Source organism: Drosophila santomea, chromosome 3L, assembly GCF_016746245.2.
Source record: "Drosophila santomea strain STO CAGO 1482 chromosome 3L, Prin_Dsan_1.1, whole genome shotgun sequence".
NCBI lineage: Eukaryota > Metazoa > Arthropoda > Insecta > Diptera > Drosophilidae > Drosophila > Drosophila santomea.
Genome location: NC_053018.2, coordinates 16842327 through 16857370, shown reverse-complemented (window position 1 = coordinate 16857370; position 15044 = coordinate 16842327). Strand labels below are relative to the sequence as shown.

General features: G+C 47.7%; 2 protein-coding genes across 2 annotated transcripts; both read right to left on the bottom strand.

Moving 5' to 3' along the window:
• Positions 1-727: 727 nt before the first annotated feature.
• On the bottom strand, positions 728-3339 carry LOC120449903 (putative mediator of RNA polymerase II transcription subunit 12). The gene is made up of 2 exons (XM_039632595.2): positions 3214-3339; positions 728-2896 (listed from the first exon to the last, which is right to left on the bottom strand). The coding sequence occupies exons 1-2, from the start codon at positions 3337-3339 to the stop codon at positions 728-730; spliced, it is 2295 nt and encodes a 764-aa protein (XP_039488529.2).
• An 893-nt stretch (positions 3340-4232) lies between these two features.
• LOC120449613 (proline-rich extensin-like protein EPR1) lies at positions 4233-9469 on the bottom strand. Its single transcript, XM_039632188.2, has 3 exons — positions 9267-9469; positions 6969-7037; positions 4233-6908 (listed from the first exon to the last, which is right to left on the bottom strand). The coding sequence occupies exons 1-3, from the start codon at positions 9267-9269 to the stop codon at positions 4635-4637; spliced, it is 2346 nt and encodes a 781-aa protein (XP_039488122.2). The 5' UTR covers positions 9270-9469; the 3' UTR covers positions 4233-4634.
• Positions 9470-15044: the final 5575 nt, after the last annotated feature.

The window sequence follows — 15044 nt, the reverse complement described above, 5'->3', positions numbered from 1 at the left end:
AGTGTGGACTATTTTTCACAGATATTACATATGATACCTGATAAGAATCGATAGCACCGCTAAATTCGTCTTTATATAAAATTTAGAATGGTAAAACGCCTATTCAAAACGAATCCAAATAAATATGTTAATACAAATACCAGAGAGATTAAAAGTGTAGGTGTGGCAGTCTCGACTTTCATACGGACGGACAGACGGACGGACAGACGGACATGGCCAGACCGTCTCGGCTATTGATTCTAATAATGAATATATATACTTTCTACGGTCGGAAACGCTTCCTTCTGCCTGTTACATACTTTTCAACGAATCTAGTATACCCTTTTACCCTACGAGTAACGGGTATAATTACATACAGGGATGTAAAATACTTAATGCGCCCAATGCAAACCTAAACTTCAATTAGCGTGATGCCAGTTTGTTGTCAGTAGAACATTTAACCTTCCACAAGAATTATTATAACTTTAGGTAACACAATACCTAAATCTACGCATGTTATATGAACGCACTACTGACAAAATTAATTCAGATTAAATGCCCAAAATTTAAGTTGAGTAATAAAAAGCCTACAATTATATAGAATGAGATACGTTTATATTATAGTATTATAAATATATAAAACATACAATTTAGCTATATTTCATTTAATTATTCAAGGTAAATAAGTCCTTGCTATGGAGAACAGCTAGCCCTAACTTACTCTAAGTACAACTAGCGTAGTTAGTGGTTAGAGAGCATCGTCCACCTGGAACTGTATCAGATCCTCGACGGGAAATCGGAAGAGCGAGGCGGTCTGGGCCTCCGCTGCCATCTGTTCGATATTGGCGTTCTTCGGATAACGATAGTGCTCATCCGCCGGTGTTTTCCTATATCGATGATCCTGCCGAATGCCGCCAAAGGCGGAAGGATCTGGGAGCTCAGCCGCCACAATAGGATGCTCAAAGTCAATCAGCGGCAGATGATCGCTGCGCGAAATGGTGCTGGATCGATTGCCGGGCAGGGATTGCAAGTGTTGCTGTTGTGTCGCCTGATGTTGCTGCTGGGTTTGATTATGCGACGGATGGTGTTGCTGCTGCTGCTGCTGCTGCTGCTGTTGTTGCTGCAGACCAGGGCCACTGCCATTGACCGCCTGTCTGGGTTCAATGGGACTGGGCGGATTGGGTGGCGGCAAGTCGTTTGAGTTCATCATGTTGCGTTGCATGCTGTGATGGTAGAATGGATTGGTGGAGGCGCGAATTGTGGCAGTTGGCTTCTGCTTGGGGAACACGTTCAGGTGCAGCATGATGGGGCTCGTTTGGCTTTCCACCTGACCCTGACCCTGTGCAGAGCCCTGTCCAGAAGTCTGTCCGTAGATGGGCTCATCGGGATGCACGCTCTTCGGAGGCGGGAACTTGTGGACCTGGTTGTGGTACAAAGCCTGCTGCTGACTGTATCTGGTAGCCTGGTCAGGGAAGACTACGGGCTGCTGGGTGGGGAACTTGAAGGGGGTCTGGTAAATGCCCTGGCCCATCTGATAAGCGGCCGCCGTGGTTCCAGTCAAGGCAGCAGGCGAGGGCAGGACGTAGTCTTGCTGGAAAGGATGTCGCATCACCGAGGCAGGACGCGAGGGCGGCAGCACAGGATATATGTCCAGATTGACCTTGAAAGGAAGCCTTTTCAGCTGCGGCTGTCGTGTGGCATTCAGTGCGATCACAGGTGGTGCAAAGTGCTGTGGCACGAAGGGATCTGCCACAAAGTGCTGCTGACTGCCATGCTCCAGTAGCTGTTGCTGCTGTTGTTGCTGCTGCTGTTGCAGTTGCTGCTGAAGCTGTTGCTGCTGAAGCTGTTGCTGCTTCTTTTTCTTCTTCTTAGACAACGGTTTTGCGTTTCCCAGTGGCTGCATGGCCAACAGATTAACATCCTGCGGCGAACGGGGCTTGTAGGGATACAGTTGATCGATGGCCACCCTCTGATGGGGCATAACAGCGGGATTGTACCACGGCATGGGCATAGACATCATGGGAAACATGGGCATCGGAATGGTGAACTGCATCTGCTTCTTGTTGCGCTTCCCGCGGAAAAAGTTCCCAATGCCACTGGACTTCAAGTTCTTGAAAGTGCCTGCGATGTGCAGACCCGTGGGCATCATCACCATGGGCGGCAGTTTGCTGGGGGCCAAGCCGCCGATGTGCAGGTGCTGCAGGATGTCCTGGATGTTGTTCAGCTCGGGACGACCCTCACCCTTGGTGAACTGCTCCGGCATCGGACCCTCGTAGGGAAAGTGGAACGGCTTGGGCTTGAACTCTTCCTGCCCTCGAAGAGCGCGCGTTCCCGGCGTTTCGGAGTACTGCCGTCGTAGCAAACCCTTTGTGGGCGGCGGCGGCGGAGAGGGCGAGCCCAGGGACAACTGCATATCCTGGGTGGTGAGGCGCGGGGGGCGTGGCATCTGATCGCGCAGCAACCCCCTCAGAGGCGTCATGGTGGCTGATCGCTTGGGCAGGCGCTCGTAAACATGGGCGTCGTCCGGTTCGTGCGACGATGTTGCGTGTTGCTGCCGTTGCGCTTTCGTGCGCCACGTCCCGTAGATGGGTGCAACGTTGCTGTCGGCACGCTCCAATAAGTAGGCGGTTTCCCCAGCAGCTCCCTGCGTCGCCTGCATCTGCTGCAGATGCAGCTGGAGCTGATGTTGCTGCTGGCGCAGGTACTGCTGCTGCTGCTCGTGCTGCAGTTGCTGCAACTTGGCCCGCATCTTCTCGATGTCTGTGTCGCTGTCCGAGGGCTCCGTCTCCGTCGTGGGCTGGGATGGCTCGTCTGCTGAGGACTCAATGTCGTTCGCAGATTGCTGCTGCAGATGATGCTGCTGGTGCTGTTGATAAAGAGTGGCTGCTGAGGCGACCTTCACTACCATGAGAGACATCTGCAGGCACAAACAAAAGGAAATCAAAGATAGTGGGGTTACATGTGCTTCAAGATAATTGCTTGTGTTGCCGAATGACAGCGTAACTTCAAACTGAAAATGGGTGATGTATAATTACAGCTTCATCCGCTCACATCAAGATTTTCACGTAATTGTTACTTAAACACATAAAATGGTTGCAATTACACTATACTTTGTAATAACAAGAAAACACTTTTGTACGACAGTGCGTAGGATAGAAATATCCTTTTAAGCTTTTTGGTATCTCCTCATACACTTAGTAACATCATATTGAGCTGGAATGGCTTTCAACTCACAATTGTGTACCCCAGGATCAGGCCCATAATCCACCGCCTGCCGTTAGTCCCGCAAGGATCCAGTAGCGTTCGAGTGTCCCGTTGTCCTTGTCCTTGTCCTTGACCGACTGCCGACTGCATGAACATCTTTCCGGGATCTGCTGCTCGAACCACTCGGCTTGCCTATCGCTTGATAAATGTGGGCTTGAGCTTCTGCCTCATCGCGGATCGCAACGATGACTGAGTGCAACCGGGCGCTGGCGGCGCCTAAAAAGCGTCGGTTATATCGGCCCAAGTGCAACAGCTTAATTAGAAAGTTTAATAGAGTTTGGCTGCGAAAGCAAAACAGCAAGCTGCAGATAGACAAATAAATTAATTGCTCAGGCGAATTCGTGCTCCCAGGCAAGTGGAAAAGAAAGAGATATTAAAAAACGCATTGACCATGAAAATCTGAAGATAGCTGCGAAGTAACTAGAAATATCTTCGGGGGTAATGAAACCGAAGTGGTTATGCACTGACAAAGGATCTAACTGAGTAGCTATAGTATACTTAATAAAAGCTTCTAAAAATGAAATGATAACAAATTATACAAAAAAACAAGTTCGTATATTTTAATAGTTATAAGTTCAAAAAACACATAAAATATATCAAAAATTCGACGTTCATATTAGTATGGAAATAATATTATGTATGGTAAACTCGTATTTGAACCCACTCATATGAACATTTCGAACCCATTAACTAAGCTAACGTGTTTCACATCCACAACTTAAATTGGTAGAGACCAGAAGTGGAGGTCAAGGTTAACTGTCTAGCCTGCACTCTTGACTTAGCTTAGTCGTGAAAACCTACATTTAAGATACCTCTTAAAAGAGGAGGGACCAACCAGACCACGAAATCTCCCGGACATGTCGTGATCCCATTTCCCGGTTGCGAGAGATAGATAAAATATGGTATTATTGTTTGGGTTTGGGTGTTAAATTCACAGCCAACAGGACCACAAATGATTTCCGCTTGCCAAAAACAGAAGAAAATGCATGTAAATATTCGAAAAACTTATTTTATTGTTCAGGTTTCAGCGATCCGAATTAAAAGTTTATTTAATCGTAATATAGAGCTATATAGTCTTGAGCTGGCGCCCGTCACAGACGACGGCCGCCCATCGATCGTATAGTAGTGGTAGAACATAGCAAGAGTTGGATAGACTGTTAGCTGTACAATTGGGGCACTCATTTACAATGATCCCTAGCTGTATGAGTATGCGATTCATTAATTACAAAAATAAAATAAAAACAAACAATTGTCGTCCATGCAGGCGCACCAGTGGCGCCCTCTAGCACCGCTGGCGCCGGATCGTGTAAAGTTAGACTGTACGAGAATTGACTAGATCAATCTAGCCCTAGACGAAGGCCCTATCCCTAATCACATCTGGATCTCTAGATCTAGAAGTTGAAGGGGATGCTGGGCACGGGGTACTGGTAGCCCTGGTGCTTGGTGGGTGCGGGTGGGACGTACACTGTGGTGCGCTGAGTCGGGGGTGGCACGTACACGGTGGTGCGCACGGTTGGTGGTGGCACGTACACGGTGGTCCTACGTGTGGGTGGGGGAGGAGGACGGGTGGTGCGCACGACAACGGGGGGCAGGTAGGTGGTTGGGGGCCTAGTTGGGGGACGGGTGGGTGGTGGAGGAGGGCGGGTGGTGCGCACAGTTGGGGGTGGCAGATAGGTGGTTGGTGGGCGGGTTGGTGGCCTGGTAGGAGGAGGAGTAGGACGGGGAGTGGTGCGAATGGTGGTGCGCACGGTGACTGGGGGCAGAGGCTTGTTGGTGGGTGGCAAGTAAGTAGGAGCCGGAGTCGTCAGACGACGAGTGGTGGGTGGGTAGGTTGGTGGACGAGTTGGTGGTGGGGTGGCACGAGTGGTGCGCACAACGGGGGGCAGATAGGTGGTTGGTGGCTTAGTTGGGGGACGAGTGGGTGGTGGAGGAGGACGGGTGGTGCGCACAGTTGGGGGTGGCAGATAGGTGGTTGGTGGGCGGGTTGGTGGCCTCGTGGGTGGCAGAGTTGGGCGGGGAGTGGTGCGAATGGTGGTGCGCACGGTGACCGGTGGCAGAGGCTTGTTGGTGGGTGGCAAGTAAGTAGGAGCCGGAGTCGTCAGACGACGAGTGGTGGGTGGGTAGGTTGGTGGACGAGTTGATGGTGGGGTGGCACGAGTGGTGCGCACAACGGGGGGCAGGTAGGTGGTTGGTGGCTTAGTTGGGGGACGAGTGGGTGGTGGAGGAGGACGGGTGGTTCGCACAGTTGGGGGTGGCAGGTAGGTGGTTGGTGGGCGGGTTGGTGGCCTGGTAGGAGGCAGAGTTGGACGAGGAGTGGTGCGAACGGTGGTGCGCACGGTGACTGGGGGCAGTGGCTTGTTGGTGGGTGGCAAGTAAGTGGGTCCCGGGGTGGTCAGACGACGAGTGGTGGGTGCGTAGGTTGGTGGACGGGTTGGAGGACGAGTTGGTGGTGGGGTGGCACGAGTGGTGCGCACGACAACGGGGGGCAAGTAGGTGGTTGGGGGCTTGGTTGGAGGCCTGGTAGGAGGAGGAGTTGGACGAGGAGTGGTCACAACAACGGGGGGCAGGTAGGTGGTTGGTGGCCTAGTTGGTGGCCTGGTAGGAGGAGGAGTAGGACGGGGAGTGGTGCGAACGGTGGTGCGCACGGTGACCGGTGGCAGTGGCTTGTTGGTGGGTGGCAGGTAAGTAGGAGCCGGAGTCGTCAGACGACGAGTGGTGGGTGGGTAGGTTGGTGGACGAGTTGGTGGCGGTGTTGGACGACGAGTGGTCACAACAACGGGGGGCAGGTAGGTGGTTGGTGGCCTAGTTGGTGGCCTGGTAGGAGGAGGAGTAGGACGGGGAGTGGTGCGAACGGTGGTGCGCACGGTGACCGGTGGCAGTGGCTTGTTGGTGGGTGGCAGGTAAGTAGGAGCCGGAGTCGTCAGACGACGAGTGGTGGGTGGGTAGGTTGGTGGACGAGTTGGTGGCGGTGTTGGACGACGAGTGGTCACAACAACGGGGGGCAGGTAGGTGGTTGGTGGCCTAGTTGGTGGCCTGGTAGGAGGAGGAGTTGGACGAGGAGTGGTGCGAACGGTGGTGCGCACGGTGACCGGTGGCAGTGGCTTGTTGGTGGGTGGCAGGTAAGTAGGAGCCGGAGTCGTCAGGCGACGAGTGGTGGGTGCGTAGGTTGGTGGACGAGTTGGTGGTGGTGTTGGACGACGAGTAGTCACTGGTGGCAGTGGCTTGTTGGTGGGTGGCAGGTAGGTTGCTGGAGGACGAGTGGTTGGGGGCCTAGTTGGTGGCCTCGTTGGGGCAGGAGTCCTTGGTGGTGGTGGTGGAGGAGGCAGGCGGGTGGTCACTGGTGGCAGTGGCTTGTTGGTGGGTGGCAGGTAAGTTGCTGGAGGACGGGTGGTTGGGGGCCTGGTTGGTGGCCTCGTTGGGGCAGGAGTCCTTGGTGGTGGTGGTGGAGGAGGCAGACGGGTGGTCACTGGTGGCAGTGGCTTGTTGGTGGGCGGCAGATAGGTTGCTGGAGGACGAGTGGTTGGTGGCCTAGTTGGAGGGCGCGTTGGTGGCCGAGTAGGAGGGCGCGTTGGCGGCCTAGTGGGCGGCTGGGTGGTGCGGACGGGCAGATCGAACGGCACCTCGGGCGGGGGGTAGAAGTAACCCTCGGCGGCACGAGTTTTGCGCTGGAAGAGGTGGCTTATGAGTGTCCTGCTATCGGGAATTCGGCAGATGTCTGGACTTACCTCATGGGTATCGGCCGATGCGGTGGCCACTGCCACAACGCAAAGCGCCAAGACAAACAGTGCACTTCTCTGTGGGGAAGGAACGAAGAATACAGTCAGGTTAGTGAGGCTACATATTGATGGAGTTTGGTGGTGTCGCCGTTCAGAGGTGCTCAGACTAACGACTTGCTCTAACAACCTGATTGAGACTAATTGATCGCCTTCTAGGCTAATCGCCTATTCACGCTTCGTGGAAACTTGGCCCAAGTCGGAGGAGGCAAGGCAACTCTGCTGGCCTGCGGGTCAAAGCTGTGGTAAAGTTCAGCCAACGAACGGCAGAGCTGTGTGCCGGTGAATCGATTTACCATAATGCATTGAAAATCACCCGAAATGCTGGCGCAGACATTCAACTTTGACGGGCATTAGCATCTCTAGGTCGGTCCCCTCCCCCGGAGCTATGTAAATATCGCAGATTGGCGCGATTGATACATAATGCCCATGCAAATGCGGTGCGACACAAGAGATGTGTGAGCTCAATGGGGACCCGAGGAAGTAGCCCCTGAATTATGGCTTCCGACGATGCTGTCAGCGGGTTTATTTGCATTTGTCGCTGTAGTTTCGGCAAGGTCATTGCTAGTTAATGAAAGTGCTCGTCGATGGCCGCAGATGGCCAGTGTCGATGAGCTCAATTAATTGGCTGATGGAGAATTTTCGGGGGCTATAAAAATAGCCGATTATGAAAGAAACCGGCCCGGATCCGGGCCCCAAGCTCCAGACCAGTTCTAGCCATGATTATATAATAATCAGCCAAGACAGCCAGGCCATAAAACTAGTGAGAAAACGCAAAATTAGCATACGCATCTGGCATAAAAAGAATAGTAAGCACCGGGCGTCATTTATAACCAAATCTGTTAGATTTTAGCCCATACCTCCAAACCCGACTGGGTCCAGTTTCATTTTTGGTTGCTGATTGTTTGCTAATTTCAAAAATATTTGATCTTTGTATGTAAATGATTTTCAATAATTTATGCTAATGAACCTGAACTTTTTGCTGTTCTAACTTGTTTTAAATATCGCATCAGCCGCAATTAGGCGTTGGAATTCGAAAACCAAATCGGGTTTTACTTATGGCGGGTGGTGCCTAAAGGTTAGAAAGTGAAAGGACCTGGAGTGACAATCGCAGAGGCAGAGCGATTCCCTTGACTGTTCAGTATGCTAATTGGCAGCTAATTAATCTGATTCACGCCGCATCGAGGGCAGAGCCCCAATGCCAAGACTTTGGGGCAATTAAATTTGTCCAAAACTGTGGGAGATTCGGGTGAATTAAAGGCTGTGGAAAAGATCAGCGGGGCCCTTCAGCAAATGAAATCTTCTTGGGCAACAATGTCGGTGATTAATGGACGTCTGTTCAATGGCAACGTTAAGAATCTAACTTAAGGCAACATTTTTATGGCTATTTACCTAAATACGCCAATCGCAAATTGCGACTGGCAAATGTCAGAAGCAAAAGCGAAAATTATGGAAAAAAAAAAACAAGTTTTAATTTCATCTTCAGCCATGTCAATGCTGACATAGAAACTGCAGCCGCCACATGGCAGAGTGCACATGCAGCTGGTCCATCCTAATGACTTAATACGCAAATTGCGGATCGCGCCAAGGCGATTTGCTCCGTGGGCGGCCTACAAGGCGTATGCGTAACATTGCACTCGATGCCACTTGCTCAATTTCTACATGGCTTAAATGTCAACCGCCAGCTGGTCAACTCTTAACTCGAGATGATAGCCCGGGTCCAGAGCTGGACCCTCGACAAAATGTGAAATGCAAATAGGTGGCGATTGGCGTTTGAATTGGAACTGCAGTCGCCGTTGGCAATTTATTTGCTATTTCTTCTTGTTTGCGATGCTCTGGCGTGCACAGAGAAAAATCGGAAGCAAGTTGCCAACTCTAATAATCTCCCTATAAAGAATCCCTATATCCCTAGATAACTGATACATTTCTTTAACACAAGTAATGTTTCATTTTGTAATTATAACTGTTACTTTGTCAAAATTTGAAGTTTGAAATTAAAAATCATTGAAGGTTCGCCTACAGGATGTCACATTTGGGTTTTGAATATTTTCTACAAATCACAAGCCCAAACTATAAAACGTTAAAACTCCCTTACAAAACTGATACTCTTTATCTTCGTCTGCACTGATTTTCCTTTGCGAAATGTCTTGTTTGTCTTCACACCGAGGGACACTTGTTTCGTTATTTTGCACTTTGCACACGATCATTGTTCGTTTTGGGTTAGATTGGGTTGGAACTGGGTTCGGTTACCATGGTGTACACTTTTGGACTGCTACAAGCGGCAGTTGTGGTAATCCCGGGTGCGTAGGTAATCCTAAGCGGTGTGCGTGGATAATCCTTGAGGACGGTACAGTGAGGATCGGAAAGGAGAAGACGCGACCGATCGTATCAAATTCAATGGACGATTGAATTTGATCGATGCCAAGCTAAGTTGGTTTAACTTCTAGGTCGAGTGTGGAATACCAACTAAAGCATCAAAACTTGTAGATTTTCTATATATACTCGGACCCAGCATCTGCCCACTTGGGCAGCGGCGTCGGCAGAGGCATCTTCACCTGGGCGACAGCTGTTAACACACGGCCAAAAGCCGAAATCGAAAGCGTTTTGGCCAGATGAAGATGAGCCGAGCGCGAAGCCTCTGCCTCTGCCTCTGCCGCCGTTGACTGCGACGCCGACAACTGAATGCTGAATGTTGACCAGAAAGCCAACCAGTCTCGGATGTTTGATGTTTGTGAGTTAACAGCCAGATAACATGGCTAAGACAAAAAGGCAGCCAAATTGGGGCCCAGCAATTATGGCAGAAGAGCAACCAAGACAACTAAGACAACTAAGGCAGACGCACTACCTCGATCCATCCACCAACGCCTGCTCTTGTTGGCATTTCTATTTAGCCAACTCCGATGGCTGGCAAATATGCTCGCACTTTTGGCAGAAGTCTGCGCCGAGTGTTAAACACGTTGTCGTGCAGCGTTTAATTTGGTAAATGGGTCCGAGCCACCGAATTTCATCAATTGGTGGTGAGACAAGCTGGCTCGCTTGGCGATCGAGAGCCAAGTCAAGGCTCCCATCGAAGCTTGCCAAGGCAAATAAGGCCGAGAAGATCAGGCGTTGGCTAATGGCAATTACCCCTCGGAGCAGGCCTAAATGCAGTTGGAGTCGAAGTTGAAGTCGCAGTTGGAGTCGGCCGATTGAACATGAACCGGTTGACTTGGCCAAAAATGCGTCTGCCCGGGGGTCAGCAGATGGCAGCTGGAGTTGAATGTTAAGGTAGGCTCAGCTCATCTCTGACTCCACGTCAACCGACTGACCTTTAAACGCACACTCGACGATCTCGATGATCAGTGATCAGAGATCAGAGAACACTGATCAGTGCTGCATTCTTCGAGCGACTCCCAAACTGGTTTCGGCATCGGCATCGCCATCGGCTTTGTCATCGCCTGCATTTCGCCACTTTAATAACTAGAATTTATTTATCATTCGCAAGCAGTCACGTCTAGATTTTAATGAACCAATCTGAGTGACACCCACTGGCCACGCGAAGTCATGAGCCAGCCCAAAATAGAAATGACTTTGAACTCTTTCGGCCCAAAGGTGCGTGGTCACTGGGTAGTCAGGGTCTAGAAAAAAAACGGCGGCGGAACACCCGGAGGAAGTGCAGCCAAACGGAAGTCACCCCGGCGGCCATCAGACGGCACTTAGAGCCACATTAATTCTTGGCTTTTATTGCATAATTGCTGGCTAACTATTCGGGTCATAACTTGCTTCGCACATCCCCGCAAAGGCAATGACACTTGGCGACGACGACGACTGCTGACATTTCAAATTTGTCATTGCGGATAACTGAAGTGTTGTGACTGAATTGTTTTTATTATTTGGTTTCAGTTGGCTAGAGGAAAAGCCTTTTTTTGTCACCTCATCCGACATTGCAACAGACGATGATTCAACGTCTTCCACGCCGAGGAGTTGGTAATTTGCTGCCTTAAAATTTAAACTTAACTGAAGGACGTTGGCAGTTGTCTAACCAAACAAGTCCGTGGCATGAGCCTGTTCTAAACCGCATTCTAGACAGGTTGCTATTCGGATAATGCAGAAATAAATTTGTTAATCTAGGGGAGTTTCAGCTCTCGTATGTGAATTGTTATGAGTCTTTGTCTTCGGGCGCGGAAATCATAATATCTAGTTTTTCATTATGTTTTATCAGCGTGGAGATCTCGTCTTGGCGCTATTTCCGAATGGTGCTGCAGACATTATCTTGTATTAATGGTATTTTTAGTCATCAGGAACAGAGCGATGAACGAGGTAAGCAAATATTAAATCATAAAACTAACTACAAATTTTTCTGGTACACCCAAAACAAATTCTGACAAGCAACTATCCTCTCAAATTTTCGTACAGGAAGCATCAACCACTTTATTTTATATTAAAGTGAAAAAAAACGACTCAATTATACTTTTGTTTAATACAAATCTTGCTGAAACTGCTAAGAAGATTCATTGGCTTCACAAATGCCCAGACGTTTGTTATTAAAGACTTGTACCCATTCAGGTAGACAATTAATATTACTTATCTAATCCTAGAGCAAATTAAATACCCTCACGCACCGGCCATTAAAATTGAAATCAAGTCTCTTGGCCAGCAACACGAAAAATTCAACCACAAATCGTCTAATAAAAAGTGTTCGCCGAAGAACTGAAAACCGAGAAGAATATGTCGCCACTGAATATTCATAAGAAGGCCGATGACTCTCTACGCACCCAGAAGATTCACGCTTCTTTGAATGGATAAAGACTCTTCTCAAAGTGCGTGGATATTCAAATTTCGCGGATCTGCTCTTCGAGGGAATCATATAAATTTCCGAGTCAAATGTCACGTCACCTGCGTCAGCGGTTGGAGGAGAACTGGCCGCCGAAAGATTGTTAATTGTGCTTATGATTTATGCAAATTTGGCCCAATACATAACGCGAATCTCTGGTAAATTCTACATGGCTTCGCACAAGGCGGACTATATTGTTTTCTGCTTAAGATTTATTCTTATGTAAATCCGCCATCTAAACAGACGCCCAAGCCGACTAACTAGTTTGCTTTTTTGTGCTCAGCTTTGAATTTGGCTTGGAGTTCTGGTCTAGGAAGTGGAATTACCTAAGGTTTTATAAAAGGTTCGAACTGGATTTTACGCCATAACAACCTTGAAATGGAAAGTCTTAGTAAGAAATAATTTTAGCCAAATCTTAGTATTTTGTTAAACCCCAAGGCAATGAAAATATAATGTGTACACTATATAATATATCATTTAAAATAAGGGAATTCAAATTCATTTATAAGTTGAAAAGTCTTGATTAAAATATAATGAAGTGCCATACATTCTTTTTTAGTAACTCTTTTATATAAATACAATTCTTTAATTGTACCCTTAAGTATATACAACGAAAAAAAAACAATGATTTAGTATAATAGTGAACTATATTGGGGTTTTTTCGCCCTTGAATAAAAGCCATATTTCATTCATTGACTCAATTAATCAGCCTGACACAATGTATTCGAATATCGATTAAGTCTTTTAACCATATCTGATGGGCTGAATGCAAATAAATAAAGTCGACTTATCGACCACTGATCTGTGAAACATTCACCTTAAATTGATTTAGATCGGTGAGAAGACCTAATTAATTCTTTCAACAAGTTGTCGCTCTCCTTTGTTTAAACAATAAAAAGTACAGTTAGAGGAACACAAAACAGAAATCCCGACCGTAAATTTATGAATATGATTGGGCAAAATGTAAAATGTTTGCGATGCGAGTGAATAATTGTTAACAGTCTCGGTCGCCAAATCGCATAAACAACTTGCTAACGGCATTTAGTTAATGGATATTCCAAGTCTGTGAATGCGATGAACAAATGACGTTTGATATTCATTTAAAAACTGTTAAATTTACTTGAAACAAAAAGCTGCAAATTAAAAGCGGTGCGGCGAGAGAAAAAACCAAAAAAACGTGTTTGCCCCCTGCGAAAGACCCAGAAACAACAAAAATATTAATAAGCCTTATCAAGGACACTGGCAGGCGAGCGTTAACCAGTTTTGGCCAGCAATTTATGGGCCACAATTGCGGGCCATTGCCATTGGAATCCTTGCCGCACTACTTGAAACACCCAGTCAATTTTTGGGAACCGCCGAGGGTCACCGCGCTGGGAACTGTGGGACGAACAGGTAGCCAGCATCCATGAGAACCGGTTACACAGAATCTGAGCTGCGTCCATTACATAACCGAGTGACCCTTGAAAGTTTAACCAACTCGCAAACTGGCCTTTTAAAGCGAAAGTGTGGAGCTTAACCAGAATTTTACAAGACCTCCGGACCGCTATCATCAATCAGGCCAGGATCGAGTTGAGCCTATTGTTCACTTAAGGCGACACCCCGTCTCGAGCTCAAGTTCAGCTGAAGACCCCATGCTTCGTGGGTCACAAAAAACGGAAGGTGCTCGAAATGGAACTTGAGGTGATGGCTCACATCGAGACCTGATTAATGGCCATCTCGAGAGTGCACTTCACCCCATCACCTCTCTGCCCATCTCGGCTGCCAAATTAGCCCACTTGGGCCTGTGATACACCGCCTCTGGCAATCGCACACAAACACTCATCACGTCACTCCTCTCGGCGGAGGCGCAAACATTTTGGAGTGCAAATAAAACAGAAACTAGAGCACTCCGAGTCACACGCGTCGAGTCAGCCACAAGGCTGCTTAGGACCGAAATTAAATTCAAAATTAAATATACACAAAAGAGATAAATATAATGTATGAATTGGAGCTACAGATCAGGCTTAAGGCATCGACGTGGATGTGTAAATTCTACACGGACTGCCCAAATACGAACAACGAGCCAAAAATTAAACGTGAATAAAATTCATTTGTTTCGGGTCGGGATCAGGCCAACTGGTTATATCGCCTCATTTCAATAGCCAACTGGTTCGTCCCAGTACATAATATATTGCCATTTACTTATTGCCGTCTTGTAGGCAGACCACTTTTGACAGCGTCGATTCTAGGCCCGAAAAGCCAAATTAAAAGACAGACATGCAAATTGGCCAGTCTTTTATTTCTCATCGAGCACACCCTTTGATTTACAGGCTAATTAATCAGATCGCTCAGACAAAATATATATTTTTCATTAAAATATTTAAATATTAATTTTTCTTGCCTGGCGAATTGAAGATGTATGCTCTTAAAGAATATTTAACAAATAATATGTAAATTGTTTTTCTTTTTAATGGTAAAATAAGTTTACTAGGAATATATTCTTGCATTCTTAATAGCAGTTAAAACAGGAAGCCAAATGGGATTATTAAAATACTAATTAAAACTAATTTATTAAATACAAAGCCTGAACTAAAGGGTATTTCCCCTTAGACTCTTCGCACAACTGTGTATTTAATTTTGATTTAAAGAAGCTCATAAGACATCCACATACATATATTTAATATTTATGCAAGTCCAGCCGATCGGAGGCATGAGAAGTGTCCGACGTAATGGCAGCCACGAACACCATTCTGCACTTGTAAAGCCACGAAAAGGCCACATAATTTCCACCCGGCCATAAATTTTGACTGTTGCTTTTATGATTTGTTGACCCGGGTCCAAGACCACACATTTATCCACGGAGCTGTGGGAGCTTCCCGCTGTCTTCCGCATTTCGGGGCCTTGACTTGGACACGCAGTGGACAAGCACGACCAACCTTCGAGGGGAGCCCTTAATCCTGCAGTATCCTTACATGTCTCGTGGCATTAACTCGACTTGACATCGCATTTCGGGCGATTAGCACCAACTTAATTGGATTATGCAATCCAAAGACGTCAATCAGTTGGAAGTCCCCTGTCCAATCCCCGCACTCGGTGGCATCTTCTCGTCTCGAAGGTTAGATGGACCAGTTTTCTAATGAATTTTAGATAGAGTTCGGCTCGGACTAGAGCCACAATGAACGCCTAAGTATTTATTAGCTTTAATTTGAATTTTCATATAAAATAAAAACGCGGAC